General features: G+C 41.1%; 1 protein-coding gene across 1 annotated transcript in view; it reads left to right on the top strand.

The window, feature by feature from the left end:
• Window positions 1-11,304: 11,304 nt before the first annotated feature.
• Window positions 11,305-22,517, top strand: part of ABCA12 (ATP binding cassette subfamily A member 12) — a 159,451-nt gene continuing 148,238 nt past the window's right edge. Inside the window, exon 1 of the mRNA XM_075607232.1 lies at window positions 11,305-11,661. Within this exon, the coding sequence (XP_075463347.1) occupies window positions 11,593-11,661 (69 nt within the window). The 5' untranslated portion in view covers window positions 11,305-11,592. The remainder of the gene's footprint in view (window positions 11,662-22,517) is intronic.

Genomic DNA, 22,517 nt, shown 5'->3' with positions numbered 1-22,517 from the left:
TGATAATACACAGTCTTACATTCTGATAGGAAAAATCGCTGGTGTTGTAACAAAATTCCATGACGGAAGTGACGTCACTGCTGGCAGAAGAGGCCATCAGCAACGTCAGTGTTGCGTGCAGCAGTTACCAGAGAGGAGGAAGTCAGGGGGGTGGGGGGGAAGGGAAAGACACACACACACTGACTGCCAGGCACACACACACACACACACACACACACTGACACACCCACAGACTGACTCACACACATACAGACACACTGATTGACACACACACACACACACTGACCGACACTGACACTGACACACACAAGGAATTAACAGTTACTATAAATATAAAAGTGCAAATAGCTAAAACACTGGCAACTTCTTTGCGTTTTGGTACTGAAATTGTGTTTTTATTTTTAATTAAAAACATCACCATCACAAATACAATTTCTGTGACAAAAGACAAAGAAGTTTCACTTAAAATGTGAGTGCTCGGCACACACACACACACACACTTTTTTTAACGTTTGATGGGATTATTTAGCCCCTTTACATTCCCAGTTATTATGCAGATAGTCACAGGACTGGGGGTGCAGTCGGTGCTAGTGCACTGAGCCCCATGGTTACAGAGGCCCCGCGCTTTTCCTCCACAACAATTAAACTCATGGGGGGAGAGCGTGAGGCCTCTGTAACTCTTTAACCTTCTCCTCCCGACATCTTTACTCCTCTGGGCCTTTTCCCTCCGTCATTATGGCTCCACAACATCAAATGGCGTTGTATTACCATGACAACAGGACATCACGTGACTTCATGGAGTCATGCGGCGCCACATTGCCATCACCATGGGGAGCCCTGTGGTGCTGCATTGCCATGACAACGTGACGTCACATGGCCGTTGTCATTGCAAGACACCATTTGACGTCGCAAAGCCATAATGACAGGAGCATAGAGGCAGAGATGCCTGTAGGAGATTTCACCGAAGAAGGTAAGAGGCGAGGCCCCGCACGTGACTGCACCGAGTGCCGCAAACATCCCAACCGGCCCTGCATATAAAGACATTTTAAATGAGGTTCGCGGGCTTTCCATTATTGGTGTTCTTTTTTATTACACTCTCTTTCCTTTGTCCAACATGGACCTTCCGGTCAGGTTGATTATTTGTCATTGTTTCCCAACACTTAAACAAATTAAACCAAATGGTTAACATAACAGAACGTATTAGCTTTGAGTCGCTTTTGGACTTGGTTATTGACTCATTAGTCCGCGTCCCCTCTGGGGGGTATTCTCCCTTCCAGTGTCTTTATCGGTTTATAGATATTATTTATATTTGCTATCTGGACTTCTCCATTTTGTCCCCTTGAACTCCTCTCCCTAACCCTCGCTCTGTGTCAATGTGGTTGTCTAATTGTATTGGTTAGCTGCTATTGAACTCTCATCCCCTTTCCATGTGTTTGTCCATAAACTGGTACTACTTAGTATTCTTTGTTGATTCCTGATTAGTTTGGGTTGGATTTTCATCAGTATCTTGCAGACACTGCGGATTTACCCCAGGGAACCAGCGGATCATTTTTGTGCACATATTTACTGCCCTAGCGCCATACCGAAAGTCTCCAGATGGTAACCTTTTAAATTAAATCAATAGGAGAATGAAGATGGTATGGATCACATTTGGAAGAAATTTTTATTAATCGTTTTGCAAGGAGTGGGGGGATACATAAAATAAAAAGGAGTGGGGTACATTGATACATACAATTAGGTGAAATCACAAAGGGGGGAGTAAGGGGGAGATGAAAAGATACAGCATTTGTACATATGCAATATATTAAATATCAGTTTGAATATAGTATAGATCACAATGTTCAGAATATTTTAATCTAAATATGGAGATACAGAAGGAAACAGTTGGGGAGGATGAGCCCCCCCCCCCTTCCTCTTCCCCCCAGAACAACGTGTGCTGCAGAGTATATCCAAAAATATGAAGTCCATATACTTGATGCAAACCACTCCGGACAACAAGGAGTTAAATGAGTGATGATATCAACCTGAATTGACCCCTAGTGAAGGGATTAGCCTAGCAATGGGGAAAGGGTTTACCGGAGCTGGTCTCTCCACCCACAGCGGACCCCTATGTGTATAAACCCTGCATAAATGGCTATTACCCCTGGGAGGTTGAAAATAAAAATCACTTACTCCGTGTAGAATTCCATCCGGGTGGGCGTGCTCCAAACTGTGAGAGTATATATGGATATATACCAGTATGTCGAATCCAATGGGCCCAAGTCAGCGAGAACTGTTAGTCGGAACCATTTAGATAGGCAGAGAGTTTTTTTTATATATACTATCTATATGCTACATTTTATTGTTTATTGTAGAGATGGAGGGGCAGAGTGTTTCCAAATTTTAGCAATAGTGCACCTAGTGGCATTTAAAATTTGGTAAATAATTTTAACTTAATTATTTTGATTGTCTATAGGTTTCCCCATCAATGTATATAGTGGATCCTGGGGAATATTGGCCTCCAAGATCCTATATATTAAGGCAAATATTTCCTTCCATAGTTGAATTTTAGGGCATGACCAGAATATGTACAGTATAGTCCCCATCTCACCGCAATTACGCCAGCACAGTGGAGAGACACCCGGGACGAAAGAATATAATCTGTTAGTCATATACCATCTGTATATTCGTTTGTAAATATTCTCCTTGATCACGACAGATGCTGAGTTTTTGGAGGCGGCTTCCCATATATCTTTCCATATATCCAAATCTAAATTTAATGTTCAGGTCTTTCTCCCAGGAGATCATATATTTATCGAGTATTTGGTTACTTTTAATGGCAGTGGTATAGCGTGGAGATGATACCCTTTTTAAGGGATTGGTGTAAACACCAATCCCAAACAGAGTAAGATCATGGAACTGATTTGGTTTGTAGATAGATTGGATATAGTGCCTGATCTGAAGAAATTTGAACAATTCAGAGTAGGGAATATCATGAATAGATTGTAAAGAAACAAAAGAAGAGGCCTTCCCATGGATAGAAGAAAAAAGTGAATTGCGCTCTAAAAAATGTGTTATTGTGCTCTTAGTGATATTTATAATACAAATAAGATAACCTGTTTACAATATGAGAGGTTTATGCTGCTGCGCTCGTGGTACCGCTCCACAACCAAACTAGTGCAAAAACAAAGAAAGAGACAGCGCAAAAAACCTCATTGTGCAATATTTAAACAAAATTGTATTGGTAAACTGGTGAGTATCACACGTACATCAATATAGTTAGATTTAAGCAGAACATGTTATGGACATGTTACCAATCTGTGCTCAGGGTACAGGACTTCTAGGTCAGCTGGCTTCTCACAGGTCTCGTGGAACAGCATGCAGGATACAGCAGTCGTCACCGCAGGGGAACTGCCACTCCAGATGAAGAGAACACTCCGATGCCGAGTGTCACGGTGGAAAGTCCCATCAACTTCCCTTACGAAGTGTTGTAAACACGAAACGCGTTGGACTGAGGGCGCATTCATTTATTCCTACATACTGGATGTTTTAATACCATACATTGTCTAATTACTCGCGACTGTAAGCGGGCACTATACGGGACATTCTTGGGACTTCCAGCTTCCTCAAGCAGTGACTCACTCGCGCACGACGCTGACGCCGCCCGATGACGTCACGGATGTGCGTCTAGCGTTCTCCGAGTAAACGGCTGACGGTGAGGTTCCCTGCAGCGGCATACATAGCCGAATCAATCTCCGCCCCGTGTGGCGTTTGAAGCTGGTGTTCAGAGGGCTGGATACAGTTGATGGGACTTTCCACCATGACACTCGGCATCGGAGTGTTCTCTTCATCTGGAGTGGCAGTTCCCCTGCGGTGACGACTGCTGTATCCTGCATGCTGTTCCACGAGACCTGTGAGAAGCCAGCTGACCTAGAAGTCCTGTACCCTGAGCACAGATTGGTAACATGTCCATAACATGTTCTGCTTAAATCTAACTATATTGATGTACGTGTGATACTCACCAGTTTACCAATACAATTTTGTTTAAATATTGCACAATGAGTTTTTTTGCGCTGTCTCTTTCTTTGTTCTTCCCATGGATAAGAATATCATTGACTCTTAAAGAGTCCTTCTTGAGTCCAAGGGTTGGTTTGTTGGTTACCAATATAGAAACAAGGGAGAGGTCTGTAAATAGAGGTTGCATGGGAGAAGGAAGGTTAGTTAACTGAAACCTGAATTTAAGAGAGTCCCAGAGATTACAGGCAGAGGATATTACTGGATTTTTATAGATCCCAGCTTGTCTAAATTTTTTGTTAAACCAAAGGAGATTCTTAATTTCAATTGCAGAGTAAATCAATTTTTCTACCTCTACTCATCGCTTGTCTGCTGGATTTGCATGCCAACTAATTAGTTGCCCTAATTGAGCCACTCTATGATATTTTTGTAAATTCGGGAGAGCCAGGCCTCCTTCTGATTTGGATTTATAGAGAATATCTTTGCGGACTCTGGGGCGTCTATTTTGCCAACTTAATTTTAATACTTTCTTTTGAACATTGTCTAATTCTTTGTGGCAGATTTTGACTGGGAGGGTTTGGAAAAGATAGAGAAGTCTAGATAGAATATTCATTTTAAGTTGCTATTCTCTCAAACCAAGAGATTATATATGGGTTCCAGGTGGGCAGATCTTTTGTTATCTGGTTGAAAAAAGGTTTACAATTTGTAGTGTATAGCGTAGAGCAATACTTAGTTATTTGGATACCTAGATATTTCATATGGTTTGAATTCTATTTAAATTCAAAATTAAGTTGAAGTAATTTTACCATTTCTTTAGGGAGATTTATACTAAGGTCCAAGGATTTAGTTTTATTAATTGTGTATCCCGAGAGAGAACTAAATTCTGATAGAGTGAAAAAAAGAATAGGGAGTGAGGTGAGAGGTTTTGAAAGCGTCACTAATATATCATTCGCAAAAAGAGCGGTCTCCTGCTTTTCAACAAAAATACCAGTAATATTGGAATTAATTCTTATCCGACGGGCTAATGGTTCTATGGCCAAAGCAAACAGCAAAGGAGACAGCGGGCAAACCTGTCTGGTTCAATTTAATATTGGAAAAGAGTCAGACAAGGTATTATTGGGCTTCACTACAACCGTTGCGGCAGAATATAACGTATTTATACTATTTCAATTTTTTTTGGTGAATCCCATTTGTGAGAGCATAAACTGCCAGTCTAATACAGGGGGGCGCGATATTATCTGTGGGGGGGCACGGGGTTTACAGAGGCCCCACACGCTTCCCAAAGGCATTTAAATTAAATGCCGGGGAAGCGGCGAAGAACTCTGTAAACCTCACTTCCCTTGGTTCAGTCGTCTTCTGGAGACGCGTCACCATGGCAACACGGCATCAAATGAAAAAAGCGGACGCGGGGGGGGGAAAGATTGCGCTCCCCTGGTCTAATCTATTGAATCAAGAGGGAGGCAAGCTGTTTGTAAGATTCACCGTCATTCTTATGTTGTCAAGGGCTTGTCTGCCCAAAACAAAACCCACTTGATCCGGATGAATTAGTCCAGGGAGAATATTGTTCATTCTGGTAGCAAAAATGTTTGCGTATATTTTTAGATCTGTATTTATTAGGGAGATGGGTCTGTTACTAGAACACATCAGAGGATCCTCTCCCCCTTTCGGGATTACAACCATAGTTGCTCGTACCATATCTCTAGGTGGAGAAAGGCCAAGGAGCATATCATTAAATATCTTTGTAAAATATGGGAGGAGTATTATGGAAAAAAAATTGTAGTAAAGATCAGAGAATGCTTCTGGGCCTGGAGCCTTCCCATTTTTTCAGGGATTTGATTGCTTCCTGAATTTCAAGTGGCTCTATAGTTTATTCCATGGGTTGTTATATCGCTTGGTTTAAGTTTAGGGAGTCGGCATTCTGCTAAAAAAAAAATTATGCGTTTTTTGTGCTCCACCGGGCCAGGTAGATTGTAGAGTGATGCGTAGAATTCTCTAAATACTTTACAAATAGTTTTAGTGTTATGACATACCAGGCTGTTTTTGGTGCATTTACTATGGATTTTGATCTTTGCTTGCTGTTATTTTAGCTTGCGTGCAAGCATTCGATCTCCCTTATAGCTTTTTTTCATAATATTTCTGTTGGGTCCTTCACATGGATTTCTCTGCATTTGTCACCAACAGAAGAATCAATTGGCCTCTTACTGAGATCATTTATCTATAATTTTTCCAGGAGGGGTATCTTTTGTGGATAGATTCTAATTCTGTCAATTTTTGTGTTCGTATATTCATTTGTTTTGTTTTATCTTTTATTTTCCAAGAAGCCAGCACAATTAGTCGGCCTCTAATCACCGACTAAGGCTAAGGCCCCGGTGTTGGCGCCGCATGCGCGCCTGCCAGGCTGGTGGCACATGCAGCCGAGATCCCCGGTCTGCGGTGATCTGCAGGGGGAAAAACGGGGGAGTGTGGTGGGGGTGTGCGTGGTGCACGTCCACGACGTCACCTGACAGGTTACACCCTCATTTCCAGAATCGCCAGGGGAGTGGCCAGCGCTCCGTTGCGCGCACATATTTCCTATCAGGGAAATCTGTTCGCACAACGCGGCGGGCAAGGTAGTTAACGGGCCCGGCGCCATTGAGGGGCGGTTCTTGTCCCAGCAGTGCCTGCCATAGCGGGGAACTAGCCTTATGTGCCTCGCAAAGGGTGCAAGTGGACACCTCTGGGGAATTATTGAATTTAAAAAAATTTGGGTGAGCTCCTCCTCCATTAGTTGAAGAGTTTGTGGGTTCATCGGGAAAGATTTCTGTAAAGACCACGATCTTGTTTTGTTTTTCGTTGTAAAGCCCTCCAGCTTAGTTATAAGTGCAGAGTGATCTGACCGAGCAGAAGGGACAATGCTTGCTGCGGAGATATTGTCACTGATTTGTTGATTGACAAAAATATAGTCGATACGGGGATTTATCTAAATTTGAATCCAAAATTGCATTTAAATCTCCAGCTAGAATTAGGAGGTCTTTCTAAACAGATTCTACTAAATTTGTTAACTCCTGGAAAAAAGACTCTTGGTTTTCGTTAGGAGTACAAATATTTACTATTGTTAGATATCCAGTGAGCCTGTGATAATTAAAATTCTTCCACAGAGAGCAGTTTTTATTTTATCTACCTTCCAATTTAAGTTTTTATGGAAGCGTGTAGCCACTCCATTTTTTTTTGTAGGGGATGATGAATGGTAGATTAGGGCAGGGTTGCGCAAACTGAGGGGCGCGGCTTTTACAGAGGCCCCACGCCCTTCCCCAAGGCATTTACATTAACTGCCGGGGGAGGTGTGAGGCCTCTGTAACGTCCCTTACCTGCTGCCAGCCGGGTCTTCGGTGGTGCGTGTCAACGCATGTCAAATGATGCTGTGGGGTCACGTGACATCACATGACCCGCGACATCATTTGACGCCGAGTTCTAACCGAGGGGGGGTGCGACCGCTGGGTCTCCCAGGCAGGGGGGTGCACACCAAAAGCTTTGCGCTCCCCTGGATTAGAGGATCATCATCACTGAATAGTAATGTCCGGTCTCCTTTTTTCAAATAGGTTTCTTGTAACATAATTCGCCTGCAATATACGCTTCCTGATCTTAAGCCCCCACGGTGCGTTTCTTGAAGAAAAGGGAGGCCTCCTGCGGGGCTGTACATTTTTGGGGTTGCTTGGGTGGCATGAGCGATGATGGTCCGAGAGTTTTTTTATTTTTTAATTAGAGCTGAATTTGTCCAAGTGATATATGTTTTAGGCTGAGTTAAGCCCTCTCATTACCAAGGTGTCTCGCTCACTAGCCCATTATCTGCAATTATTCAGTTGACTTTGAGAGCACTCTGTGTTATTTCCTCTCCTCTATATATATATGAGGTCTGCAATCGGTGGACTTTTAATAGTCTTTTAGGGAGGTAAATGACTCTTTTATTTGTTTGTGGCCCGTAGCTCACAATCTGTGCGCCTCTCCTGGTCAGCGACTGGCCATGCCCCCAAAACAAGACAATCTTTCATGGGAAAGTTCCAGTGTGCCTGAAGAGGAAAGTTTTCGACCAGCGTAATCTGCCCGTGTTCACGTATGGACAGGGCCGCCGACAGATTACCCATTTCACACCTCATGAGCCCCCCCCCCCCCCCATTTCAATCCTGGCGGGCCCCCTCTATTTCCTTCCCTCTTCCTATGTATTTCTCTCCCCTGATTCTCACCTCTCACTCTCCCCCCTCCATCAATTACCCCACTTGCACTCAATCCCTGCCGCCCCCTCACCTCATATGTATTTCTCTCCCCTGCGTCTCACTCTTACTCCATCTTTTCCTCACTTGCCCTCTCTCTCCTCTCACTCACCCCCTCTCTCCTCTCACTCACCCCCTCTCTCCTCTCACTCACGCCCCCTCCCTCAATTACCCCACTCTCACTCATTCCCTCCCCCCTCACACAATATATACAAAAAAAAAACCAGTGCAAAAAACTTCCCACCCCCAAATACATATAAAAAAAATCCCTTCCCATCCAAATATATACCAACCCCCCCAAATACATGCAATAAGACCCCACATCCCCAATACATATAAACCCCTCCCCAATACATATAAAAAAACAATATATATATATATTTATTTTTTAAACAATACATATAAAAAAAGACCCCAATGCATATAAATAGACCCCAGACCCCAATACATTCTGTATAAAAAGACCCCAATACATTCTGTATAAAAAAGACCCCAAATGCATCTAAAAAAGACCCAAATAAATCTAAAAAAGACCCCAATAAATATTGAAGCCACGCAAATACATCGAAAAAAAAAGACCCCAATACATTTGAAAGAGACCCCAATACATATAAAACCCACCCAATATATCTAAAAAGACCCCAATACATCTAAACAAGACCCCAATACATCTAAAAAAGACCCAATGCATATACAAAAGACCCCAATATATATAAAACCCACCCAATACATGTAAAAAACAGAACCCAGTGCATATAAAAAAGACCCCGATACATATATAAAAAAATACATATAAAGCCCACCCACTACAAATAAAACTCACCCAATACATATAAAAAAGACCCCAATACTGTACATCTAAAAAAGACACCAGTACGTCTAAAAAAAGACCCCAATACATCTAAGACCCCAATACATCTAAAAAACAATACACAAAAAAGACCCCAACACATTTAAAAAAGACCCCAATGCATATATAAAAAACCAATACATATAAAACCCACACAATGTATCTAAAAAAAGATCCCAATACATATAAAAAAAATACATATAACCCCCACCCAATACATATAAAAAAGACCCCAATACTTTACATCTAAAAAAAAGACCCCAATACATATTTTAACAAAAACAATACACATAAAAGACCCCAATGCATATAAAAAAAAAAACAATACAGTACATGTGAAAATACTCCCACCCAAAAAATAGATTTACCTTGGGGGGTGGTCAGGCTGGGCCCAGTGGCTGCAGTAGGGCCGGTGACTGCCGTGGGGGGCCGGTGACTGCCGAGGGGGCCCGGCTGTCCCCACCTGTCGGCAGCCCTGCGTATTGATGCGAAACTTGGACCCTAAATGCAATTATAATTCTGAAGCTTCAGACAACACAAAGAAGTACTGTCGCGGCAGAGCTTATTCCAACTTTTGCCCGGTCTCGGCCGCGACAGATACCGGGCTCACGCCGAATGTTCCTGCGCGCGCACCGGAGCCTCGGAGGATCGGGACTCCGATCGGGCCATCCCCCTCCCCTCTCCGGGTCCACCGGGTCCCCCGGAGCCCCCCACCGCCATCCCCCACATCTCGGGACACCAGGGCTCCCTTCGGGGAGCCCTGGGCACGCACGCCGTGCGCGCATGCTCCCGATGAAGCGTGACCGCGCATCGGTGACGCGCGGCACGTCGAGGGAATTCAATACAAAAGCCGGGAAACCTCGCGGCTTGCGGCTCTAGCCGTATTAGAATAAACAGTGTCGCCACTGTATGCTGGGTATTACCCGAAAAGACAGGAAAAATAATTAATCAGTTTGAAACCAAACAAAAGTCTGTTACATCATCACAAGGGTGAAGAAATCAAAATGGCAGTGAGCCAGACAAATCACAAGAAGAAATGACCATCGTTGGACAAAGCGCCAAATATAAGTGAACTAATATGAATTGCAAAATATTTTTAAACAAAGCAAACCCACATAAATGTGTAATAACTATTATTAACATCTATATTACCAAAACATTTCCAATATATATATATATATATATATATATATATATATATATATATATATATATATATATATATATATATATATAAAACAACCATGTGTATGTGAAAAATAAAAATAACGGTGAGAAGCAAAAATATATATAGGGATAATGTGCAATGAATACATCAACGTATTAGTAGATTATAAAACCAGTACTCAGACGTTCAAAACAATGGATATACGTCCAATTGAAAATTGATTCCAATATAAAGGACGTGAAGGGTCTCTGACAGCTTTCAAAAGGGATGAACCGCTTACAAACAGAATCTGGAAAGAGAAAAGAAAGCGCACAACAAAAACGCGTTACATCACTGTGACTTGTGACCACCCCTGATGAAGTCACTTGTCACAGTGATAAAACAAGTTGGGTTGCGTCACTGACTTGATCACGGTACGGCGGAAACTCAGCTGGTGAATCACAAGGGACTTTTCACTCGGCTTTCATATGGCTGCTGTTTTTATAGCATCATATGAGTTGGGTCCACTAGCCCAGAATTATATTCATCTCCTCTGGATTACCTGGTTCCGATCCTGTAATCGACACGTGGACTTTGCTGGTTTGCTGGAGATGATGACGGAGACAAGCCCACTTCTGCTTATGTCGGCTGGTGACGACATATCAACACTGCTTAATTTTAATCTAATTTTGTGAGTGCGCTTTTGTACTTTTCTTTTATTATATAAACTACATACAGATTTAGTCTATGGGTTGTGTGCTTTATATACATACTGTATACATATCCACACACAATCTGCTTTCAACTGGATTTTTTTCCCCTTACAGAAACCTTGATTTTCTTCTATTTCTTATATCAATAACTCCTCTGAGTATTATACAGGTCACACTGACGGACAACATGTAGGGTTTGCAGATACTGCTCCTCTCTTGCAACACACAAACACACACAGGCAGTGCATTCCAGCGTGACAACTGTCATTGAATAAAAGCTAGGTGTGTCCTCGCAGGTAGCTGACCTGTGCCGGGGGAGGGTAAATACAATAGGAAGGTGTGTTTTTAAAGCATCTACAGTTCTCGCAGCACATACTGTACCACCAGCAACCAGAGCAGGGAATCACAAGGAGAGAGCTGCCCGCCCTCACTCTCCCCAGGACCCGCACTGCTTCGCAAATCGGAAATCAACCTGTGCCTGTCACTCTCTGCCATGTGAACTGAAAGCGAGGTGGAGGTTGATGAGATTTTCCAAAGCTCCTTAGCTAAGAAACCTGCATTGTTTTATTTTATTTTTTTTAATTTATTTTATTATTTTAGTTTATTTAAATACAACAGAGATCTAAAAAATATATTTAAGAAATGGCTTTATTTTTACACCAGCTCAAAGTGCTATTGTGGAAAAACTGGTTAAGCGTCCGGAGGCAGCCGGTAAGTGACAATGACCAATTCTAGATTGTAAGCTCCTTGGGATAGGGACTTCCTACTCTCTCCGTTTGTCTTACCATACATGTACTCTTTTGTCATACAATGGTATTGTCCTCCCTCCCTCATTGTGCTGCGCTGCGGAATATGTTGGCGCCATACAAATAAAAGATGATGATAATAATGTTTATTCTTACTCATTGCATATTATATATCATAAAAGAATCCACAGCACCCCGTGGTGAATTTCCAAAAAAGATTAAAGATATGTCAATCTTCACAATTTCCACACAATTCTCATTAAAAGGCAGATATAGGCAATGTTTTTTGGGCTAGATGCCTTTTCTCAAGCCTCACAGGCACAATGAGAAATAATCACTTCTTCTTACACTGCGCTCAAAGTGAGCACCACATTGACAATGGAAAGAGAAACTTGGTTTGCAGTCTAATTATCATTGAGTCAACACAAACTAATTTGACCAAAGCTCAGAAGGAGCCACCTCAGGTTCTGGAATGTGACATAGATATCGGTGGGGATACTGTGGCCTTCCAACAATCTTTTTGAGAGAGCTCGCAAATGCACCGACAGCTACTGTGTTAATCGCTTACACAGTAGCTGTTTGAAAAAGGTGTATCCCTGTTTACCCCCAGAAAAAAAGCCATGTATACAGTATGTGTGTGTGTGTATATATATATATATATATATATATATATATATATATATATATATATATATAAACATACGATACCGTTTGAAGCACGAGATCAGGAGACAGCACTCTGGTAAGTTTGATAAAGAGTGCTGTCTCCTGATATCGTGCTTCAAACGGTATCGTATGGTTTATTATTGCTTTATGGGACAAGCACCCAATTTTTTCTACTTGCAAGGGGAGTGCCGGCTGCTTCTGTGGATTCTATATTTATATATTCAGCTCTACCCCCTTATAACGCTGTGCTTGGGGTTCAAATAATCACATTGCGTTATAAGCGGATCGTGTTAGAAATAATGTACAATTGTATGCATTGTACAATAAAGTATTTAAGATACCAATAATCGTGTTGTAAAATATTCATAAATACGAAAATTGCATCGCGTTATAAGCGGATTCGAGTTGTTACGGATCACATTATAACTGGGTTGAGCTGTATATATATATATATATATATAGATATAGACACACACATACTCTATACAGGGCTTTTTTTCTGGGGGTCATCTTCAGTTACAAATATATTTTTTTTATTCAATCCATCAGAACATACACTCAGAAGATAAAGTTGGTGAAGTTTCGGAGCACTCAGGCCCTTTGTCAAGCTCAATAAACATCGCCCACTTTTCCTTTTTGTAAAGATGTGAGGATACGATGCTAAGATAGGCTTTTTGTCCAAGTGGGTTTAGCAGTTTCTGCAGATATCCGCGGCATGTGTCCCCGCTCTGGATTATGGGGAGGTGCAGTTCTGGGAGCGCTCAGGTTGTAAAGAGAGGTAAAAAAAATGTATTTCTGTTTCTCGGATTTTATTATACCCCCCAAAAAAACTCTCCATGATCTAATTTGGCATAAACATACTGTATTTGGATAAAAATCTGTGTCAAATGCAACAACCAGAATTAGCAAGTTTATTGCGTCTAACTCTGCCTCAATAACACAGTAACGACTGCAATGCTATAATACAAACTGTGCTTTGTGTTGATATAATATACTGTAGACCCCGGGGATATGACAACGATGGGGGTTATTTATTAACCTGGGACAGTGCCGATCTGGGGGACTCACCCATTAGTAAGAATTTTATACTTATAGCTTTCCTCTGGCAGCAAGATTTAAATCCTGTTGTTTTCAACGTTTCCCCTCTATTAATATGGTGCCATTTTTGCCCCTTTTTTGCAGTTGTGAGACTTTGATACATAATACAGGTCTTGATCTTTTTACGTGTATACTTATTTAGGTGGCTGAAAAAATTAATCACTAAGCATCACAAATGGCATTTGTTCCGAAATGTCACGTTACGATCGCGCATGCACACAAGCAGCCGGTAAGTGCGATGGCGCATGCGTGGACAACGCAATAGAAATGTTTTGCCTGGGGTCCCGCTCATGTCTACTTACGCCACTGCTGTGTGCCAAAAAATATGAATATGTCAGCATCGTCCACCAAATTTAAATTGGCATAAACTCTAAAAGGCCTGTTTATATTGTTAGCGCAGAATTAAGTTGATATGTGTCAACTATAACTGCATTTGATGCAGCAGGGAAGTTTCATTATATAGGTTAAGAAAATGTATTATTTACACAGCATGGCCATTATAAATCATACATACATGTGCACATAACTCTGTTTTTGTTCAAATTGTATCGATCCGGTATTCAGCATGAAGCAATGCATGCAAAGTTATTTCAAAACAACAAACTACTGTATGTGTCGTATGTATCAAGTCACATTGTGGCCTTTACTCACATTTTGTGGTTTGTACTACTTTTAGCACTAAAAGAATAACGCACAAAAACATTTCAAATATGTTAGCACAAACACCCCTACATGTGGAATGCAGTCTCTGCCCAATTTCTTCTACAAACCCATATAACTGCTCCCCGGAATGCGTATCGTGCCAAAAAGGTGCCCGCCCTGCGGAAACCGCTTCTGAAAGAAGCCAAAGGGATGCACCTTACAAAAATGAGGCAGCCGCTGAATGTAACAGACCTTCCATTTCCCTAGAAACGCTGAAGCAGACCGTTCTCCCGATCTTGCAGTGTATGTGGTTTCTTTGCAATGTAGTTGGTGCTAATTAGTCATTTAAATACGCTGTTTCCAAGACAATCGTTTCACTATTAGTTCAGATACCTGCACTTATTTCATGTGCTAAATTCCAAGCTATTTTTTTACCACCTGGGTTTAAAATGTTATTGTTTCTGTAAGAGGTGAATATTGTAGTTGTTTAAAAAAAAAAATAGTACAATCAATGTTTGTTTTTAGCACACCGAGGTCTTAGTATTACGGTGCAGTTTCTTTTCTCCAGTTTTGCACCTGAGGGACGTTGATAACAAGGGGGTTAAAATAAAGTCTCCCGGTACCAGAACTGAGGCAAAAAATTGCATCAGATTTATTTAAAAAATAAAAATAAATGATTGCTTTCTTTTGAAAAATTTTCAACATAAATCTGGGGCGATTTATTTGCCCCACTTTTGCCACTGGAAGATTATACATGTTCCCCACAGGACCATATTTAGTAAGTGGTGCTATGACAAGAGGCCCCTTAGGGACTATTTAAGTCTATTAAATGGCCAAACATCACTGAATAAATACGGCACGTAATTCTTTTAATAATGCCAATATACTGTAATGGCAAATAAAACCTAATATACAGTCCCCAGCTGTGTGACTGTTCTATATAGTAATACACATACAGTATGAGCAGAGCTTGTGTGAATCTCTTGTCACTCGTGGAACTAGGGCTGACTTCGCATGAAAAGAAGCTCTCTTCGGAGTTAGGGAGAGACTATTGCATATTTTGAACACAAATACAATTGATTCCTCCAGTGCTAGATGGGGAAGCAACACAATGCAGAGCAAAGTATATCTGTAACATGCTGAACAAAGTATATGTGTAACACAACGAAAATTATTTCCGTAACATGTGGAGCACATTTTATATGTAACACGCAGAGTAATTTATATCTATAACATGGAGAGCAAATTCTATTTGCAACATGGGGAGAGAAGTATATACTGTATGTTAAATGCCAAGCACATATATATATATATATATATATATACATACAGTGTTCGACAAACCTATACATTTGCACGCCCCGAGCGAGTGGTTTTAACATCGTGGCGAGCTCCTATTGGCCCAAGCAGCACACGTGTGGTACCAGGTGGCGAGTAGATTTTTTTGTTCGGCGAGTAGATTTTTTGGTGATTTGTCGACCACTGTATATATATATATATATCATGAAACACAAATTATATCTGTAACATGCAGAGAAAAGTATGACTGTAGCATGCACAGTAAAGTATGCATGCAACATGCAGAACAAATTATATCTGCAGCACGCAGAGCAAATTATATCTGTAACATGTGGGAGCAAAATATCAAACACGCAAAGCATATTATATTTGTAACATGCAACACAAATTCTATCTGTAAAATGCAGTACAAATTATATCTAACATGTGGAGCACATTTTTATTTGTAACATGCAGAGCAAATTAGAACACGCAGATCAAATTATACCTGTAACACGCAGAGTAAATTATATCTGTAACGCAGAGCAAATTATACCTGTAACACGCAGAGTAAATTATATCTGTAACACGCAGAACAAATTATACCTGTAACACGCAGAGTAAATTATATCTGTAACACGCAGAACAAATTATACCTGTAACACGCAGAGTAAATTATATCTGTAACACGCAGAACAAATTATACCTGTAACACGCAGAGTAAAGTTAAAAAAATGTACCCAGAGGAAATAATGGAATTATCTTGGTTTGATAAATATGCTTCAGATTTTGAGTTTTGCACGATGCAATTTATAGTTTTTACCAAGTAACATTAAGGGCCTCATGCAGAGAGCATCGTTATTTCAAAACTCGCCATTTTTTGTTCAATTTCCCTCAGAAAACGGCATAAAATGGCGAGTTGCGAAAAACGCGCCATTTTTTTATTTCTATGTTTAAAACTCGCCTCGCGGCTGGCGAGAACCTCAATCGCGCCATTTTTAAAACTCTCCGAATGCAGAGAGGTGCGAACGGCAAGTAGCGGCTGTTCGCGCCAAAAAAAGGCGCGATTCTCGCATTTTTGCCGCGCCACGAAAATATGGCAAGATGGCGCTCGCCGCCTATAGTAAAGGGGAAAAAAAAGGCGCAAATTTGTTTTTACACGTTTCTGAAGCGCGCATCTCGCCAATTTAAACTCGCCACACGCATCCATGTTAAACATAGCAGAATTCGCACTTTTCTGCATATGGAGAATAAAACTCTCCAAAAAAGCTACTTTTTATGAAATTCGCCATTTTTAAAATTCTATGCTCTCTGCATGAGGCCCTCTATCTTTTTTTTTTTTTATTGATTCTTTTATTATTATTTTACAAAGACAAATCTAGAACGCACAGCGCAGGGAGGGAGGGAAAAGATAACACAATGCAGAAATCAGTAACTTTTTAATAAGCCACTTTATACAGTATGAACCAAGTTTACAGGTTTATATTATAGGGTCCGCATTCAAAAAGGATGAAAGGGTTACCTCACTCAAACCATGACAATGGTTCAAATAGTTTTCTATTATTCAGGGTGCTACCATGGATTTCAATCAGAACTAAAACACGTTGTCAAGAGACAAAACAATCCTAATATTGATGCACTCCTTGAGATTATTATTTTACGATGCTTACATTAGATGCCCATTAAACTTACCTTTAACAAGCGTGTATTCAAAAAAAGTCAAATTGCATACCTATTCAATTACAAAAAAAAAAAAGATTGTGCCCTATTCAAAAGGGATTAGAACAAAATAATTCAATAAGCGTTAAAAAAATAAGATAAAAGTTATAACATTAGCTCATATCAAATTTCTGAGTCACATAAAAAGATACAAAGGATTTCTAGGGTTAAACGCTATATTGTATTTTATTGGGTTCAGTTGTCACTGAAATTGCATTATATTGTTAGACATTTAGGAGATAAAAATTGTTACAATGCACTACATAAAGACCCTACAGATACCTTCACGAGAGTGCTTAATATTATCCTTAAACATTGCCTACAGAATGGTATCATCGCAAAAGAGAAACACGAATTCATGACAGTCAAGAGCCCTAAAATTGCCATTTTAAATTGCATACCCAAAAATACACAAAATTGCCCAGAAACAGCCGGGACGCTCTAAAGTGTCAGAAATGGGTAACCTCGTGGAAAAACAGCTTCTGCATCGATGAGGTCCCAAGGCGTTCTGTGACATCTCTACCCTTATACATGAGGGACCCTAAAGACGTCCTTAAATACATTGACGGTATCACAGTAGATGAAAACGCATTCCTACCGAGTGTACAGTAGATGTAGAGTCGTACACAAGTATACAGCCAGACATAGATGTCAATGGGATTAAACACTTTCTTTCTACACTGAGTTTATTCCACAGGGACCACAATATATCTTAATCTGTGAGCTATTCCAGTTTCCACTTACGCACAGCTATTTTATACTCAGCAATAAATTCTATGAGCAAATCCAAGGAATAGCTATGGGGACAACATGTTCCCCTCACATACGCCGATCTGTATTTAGGATGGTGGGAGGAAGTTAGTGTTTTGGCAACAAAGTATCACAAACAGATCTGTTGCTGTGGTCCAATCAGCAGGCTGACTATTGCTCTGGAAGCTGTAACAAAAATGTGTTATACTTAGCAATATAATGTTACATAACAGCAGCAGCATTTCACATACTGCAGCATAAAGTTAGAAAGCGGCCATTTTGTTAGGCACACAATCAGGATTTTGACAGATTTATAACAGGAGCACCAAACGATTGCCAGCTTTAGTAACAATGCAGAATTTTACAGTGTCACATGCTTTACTTATAATAATATTTTTTTTTAAAGAAAGGAAAAGGTTGGAAAGTAGTCTTGCTGCTTTAACTTCCAACATCCAACAATCACAACATCTCTGGACGGCTCTCAAACCACAAATACTTACACAAAACCAACAGCCACAAACAACTACCTGAGGGCAGACAGTTGGCACCCAAACCCACTGATTCGAGGAATACCAATTGGCAAGTTTCCAAGTACTCCGTGATTTCAAAAGGGAAGCGTGTATCATGGAAGGCAGATTTCTGGGGCGAGGGTAGAGTGCCAACAAAATAAAAAGAGCCCATAATAGGGCACTCAAGACCCCAAGGGGTAACTTATTACCAGGAATCCGGTCGCTCTTCATTCTGTTACAGCAGAGGTCCCCAACCCCAGTCCTCAAGGCCCATTAACAGTGCAGGTTTTACGGATACCCCTGCTAGAGCACAGGTGGTTCAGTCACAATGATTGGGCCACCTGTGCTAATGAGAGGTGATCCTTAAATCCTGCACTGTTAGCGGTCCTTGAGGACTGGGGTTGGGGACCTCTGTGTTACAGTGCAGCTCACGACTGGAACAGCCTACCAGAGACTCTTAAAGCCACCTCCAGTCTAAGTACCTTCAAGACTTCAGGCTGTCTCTGATTTTAATCTTGTCTGCAACTGTTACATACAGTACGCCCATAACATATATTATCTCTAACTCTCCATGAAATCTCTGTAAATATAATGTATAACCTCTGTTCATTTAATGTAACCATGTATTGTTATAACTTTGTGCCCAGGACATACTTGAAAACGAGAGGTAACTCTCAATGTCTTACTTCCTGGTGAAACATTTTATAAATAAATTAACTAAAAAACAAGGTTGACAAAGACAATAAAAAGATAATAAGATATGTGGCAATTTACAACAGACAATGGAAGGACTCAATGAACATCATTGAAATACATTGGCCCATACTTCTGATCACGATGGAAAAATGTAGTAAGCCCCACACCCTGATATAGTCTGGTAAAGATCCAAAAAACTAAAAAACATCTTCTAGTACACTGTCACTCTGCTCCACAAACCACCATAAACTGGCTACAAAAGTGCCCCACAGGTTGGAATACGCTGAGTACCTGCAGCACTCATAAACAGTTGTGACACCAATAGAGGTCAAACACAAAGCAGTTTAATGCAAAGAGAGCAAAAAAAAATTATAAACAGAGCATACGAAACAGGGCACAGTCAGGATGCAACTACCCAGACAAATACTCCCCCGAGGAGGGGTATTCCCAGGATGACTGGGGAAAGGGGACAAGGAAGACAAACAACACATTAATCTACATACTAAAAAATATCAGAATAAAGTGCAAAAAAAAGGTGTTACACACCCACAAAAAGGCAACACCACAAAAAGGAAAAAACAATCCAATAATTAAGGGGGGTGCTACGTCTCGGGCACTTAGCCCTTCTTGGCCCGTTCCCACATAAGAGTGGTACTGTACTTCCCTAGAGGAGGATTAAAGGAGTCCTGTAGGTAGAATGTAACCTGTGAATACTTAGTTTGTAGGAAGGTGATGTAGGACAATCAAAAGATAGTAAGATCTGTGGCAATTTACAACAGACAAGGACACAATGACCATCATGGAAATACATTGGCCCATACTTCTGAATGATCACGATTGGAAAAATGTAGTAAGCCCCACACCCCGATATAGTCTTATAAAGATCCAAAAATCTAAAAAACATCTTCTAGTGCACTGTCACTTTGCTCCACAAACTACCATAAACTGGCTACAAAAGTGCCCCACCAGATGTTATAGATGCAAACACTGTCAAATATGTGAATACATTCCACCAAGTCATCATTTTGCAAATTGGGATGAGTCCAAAATCTACCAACTCTCACCTTTCATAAACTGTAACACACACAGTGTAATATATTTAGCAGGTTGCAAATGTGGACTGAAATATGTGGGCAAAACCCATGGACCACTAAGACGATGAATTTTGGAACACATTAGGTCAATCTGTAATGAACTGGGCATGCCACTCCCTCGACATTTAACTACCACAGAGGATGCCAACTCCAGACAAGGGCCACCAACAGGTCAGGTTTTCAGGATATCCCTGTTTCAGCACAGGTGGCTCAGTCATAATGATTGAGCCAGCTGTGCTAAAGCAGGGATATCATGAAAACCTGACCTGATTAAAATAAAAAAAAACTAGCTACTGACCTGTAACCCCTTAATTGCCTTAGCGGTTATTAACCGCTATGGTCATTAATGGGGATAACACCCACCTCCCCCCCCTTGCTACCCACCTGGGAGGCTGAACCACCCTCCCCGGGGAAATTACCCCTATTCGCCACCCCCTCTACCCTCTACCATCCCATTACATACAATGGGCGCTTTTGGTAGAGAGAGGGGGGGGGAGGGGGGTTATTAGCCATCTTTGGCTAGTAGCAATTTTTCCCATTCCTGTGTGATGTTGGTGGTAGAGGAGGTGAGTGAACAGGGTAGTTGCCCAGGGTGGGTGTTTAGGCATTGTTGGAGGGGTTAACCCCTTCATTACCTTAGCTGTAGTAACCACTAAAGTAATGAAGAGGTTAACTCCTCCCACAACCCTCCCGTTAGGCCTAAGCTTCACCCACCTTCTCTACCACCAACAAACCGGGCACTGCTATTTAACTCCTTCATCACCTTAGCGGATAGGCACTGAGGTCATGAAGCTGGGATGTAAATGTATTTTTATTACATACAGTTAAAGCTGGGGGTCTCGAGAGCTGGATTGAATGCGGATCAGCTCCGGAGACCCCCGGCTTCAATCCTATGTCGTAAAAATAAAATTCTCTCCTTCATATACAAATCGCGACCGATCTGAATATGTGAGTTTAAACTGCAATGTGCATATCGAAGCTACCTGAATAGCAGTTACTGCCCAAAAGAAATGCAGGCACGGCTTGTCTGAGCGGGAGCACTAACGACCGGTAAGAAGCAGTTTTCAAGCGAGTTTGCCATTGTGACGTACTGTACAGCACACCTGTGAGTACGTGACCTGCATATGGGACAAGGATCAATACTCCGCTCGCAAGTGGCCCCACTTTTCACCTCCGCAAAAGGTCACTAAATACTACCTCCGAAAAGGTGCCTAAATACTACCTCCGAAAAGGTCCCTAAATACTACCTCCGAAAAGGTCCCTAAATACTACCTCCGAAAAGGTCCCTAAATACTACCTCCGAAAAGGTCCCTAAATACTACCTCCGAAAAGGTCCCTAAATACTACATCCGAAAAGGTCCCTAAATACTACCTCCGAAAAGGTCCCTAAATACTACCTCCGAAAAGGTCCCTAAATACTACCTTACTACCTAAATGCAACCGTTCATTCAGAGCCTAAAGCATCACTTATTAAATGATATATATATCTACACATAAATACACACACACAGTGCATTGATAACAGAAAAATGATGACTAGAACATACAATTACAATAAACGCAGAACAGTTTCTCAAAATAAAAAAGGATAAACATAGACAGAAAACCCTATACTTTACCAAATAGATTTCCCCCAGTGAGGTCACTAGTTCAGGAACATGAGATAGCACGTGTCTGGTCCAAACATACCTCTGTTGAAATCTTATTTTCATAATCTTTGCTCAGGCTTAAGTACATTATTTCCGTATGGAACATAAGCCTATCCTGTCGTAAATCAGCTGTTAGATTGACGGTTTTAGGACAGAGGGAAAAAAACTCCTTCCAGACAACGTTTAAATCTACCTCAGGACATACCTGCACTGATAACTTTGCTTCTGTAATACCTACACATACGTGAGCTACATTAATACATTCAGGCGCTCATGGAAGACGTGACAAGACTAAGCATGACCGTCTTACTCGTATACCTGAGCGACAAATTAATATCTGTCCCTTCTTACGTGCTAGACCTCCCTTATCTGGTCCTATCGCGTTAATCTCTCTGTCATGAATGCAAATATCAAAATTGTATACTTCAGCATCGCTGTCAATTCCATGAGTACATATTTCATATCTTTTGGATAGTATGGGATAGTCCTACCCCCCTGGCACGCCGTAAACCCCTTAAGGAATGCTTTGAAATTCCTTACCTATTGTCTTGTTTATGTTAGTGTCAGGAGAACCATAATTCACTCATCTCTGGCAACACATATATTGTTATCTTGAGACTATCAGCTCCATACAACCCATCTGGTACTGTTAGTCGGCCATGCGTGATAACCCACCAATTAAGTTCTGTTTGAAACCCAGCACCTACCCATGACAAGCCT

The sequence above is a fragment of the Ascaphus truei genome, chromosome 7 (genome assembly GCF_040206685.1).
Source record: "Ascaphus truei isolate aAscTru1 chromosome 7, aAscTru1.hap1, whole genome shotgun sequence".
Classification (NCBI taxonomy): Eukaryota; Metazoa; Chordata; class Amphibia; order Anura; family Ascaphidae; genus Ascaphus; species Ascaphus truei.
The sequence above is the reverse complement of the archived record's forward strand: the minus strand, read 5'-3'. Positions and strand labels throughout refer to the sequence as shown.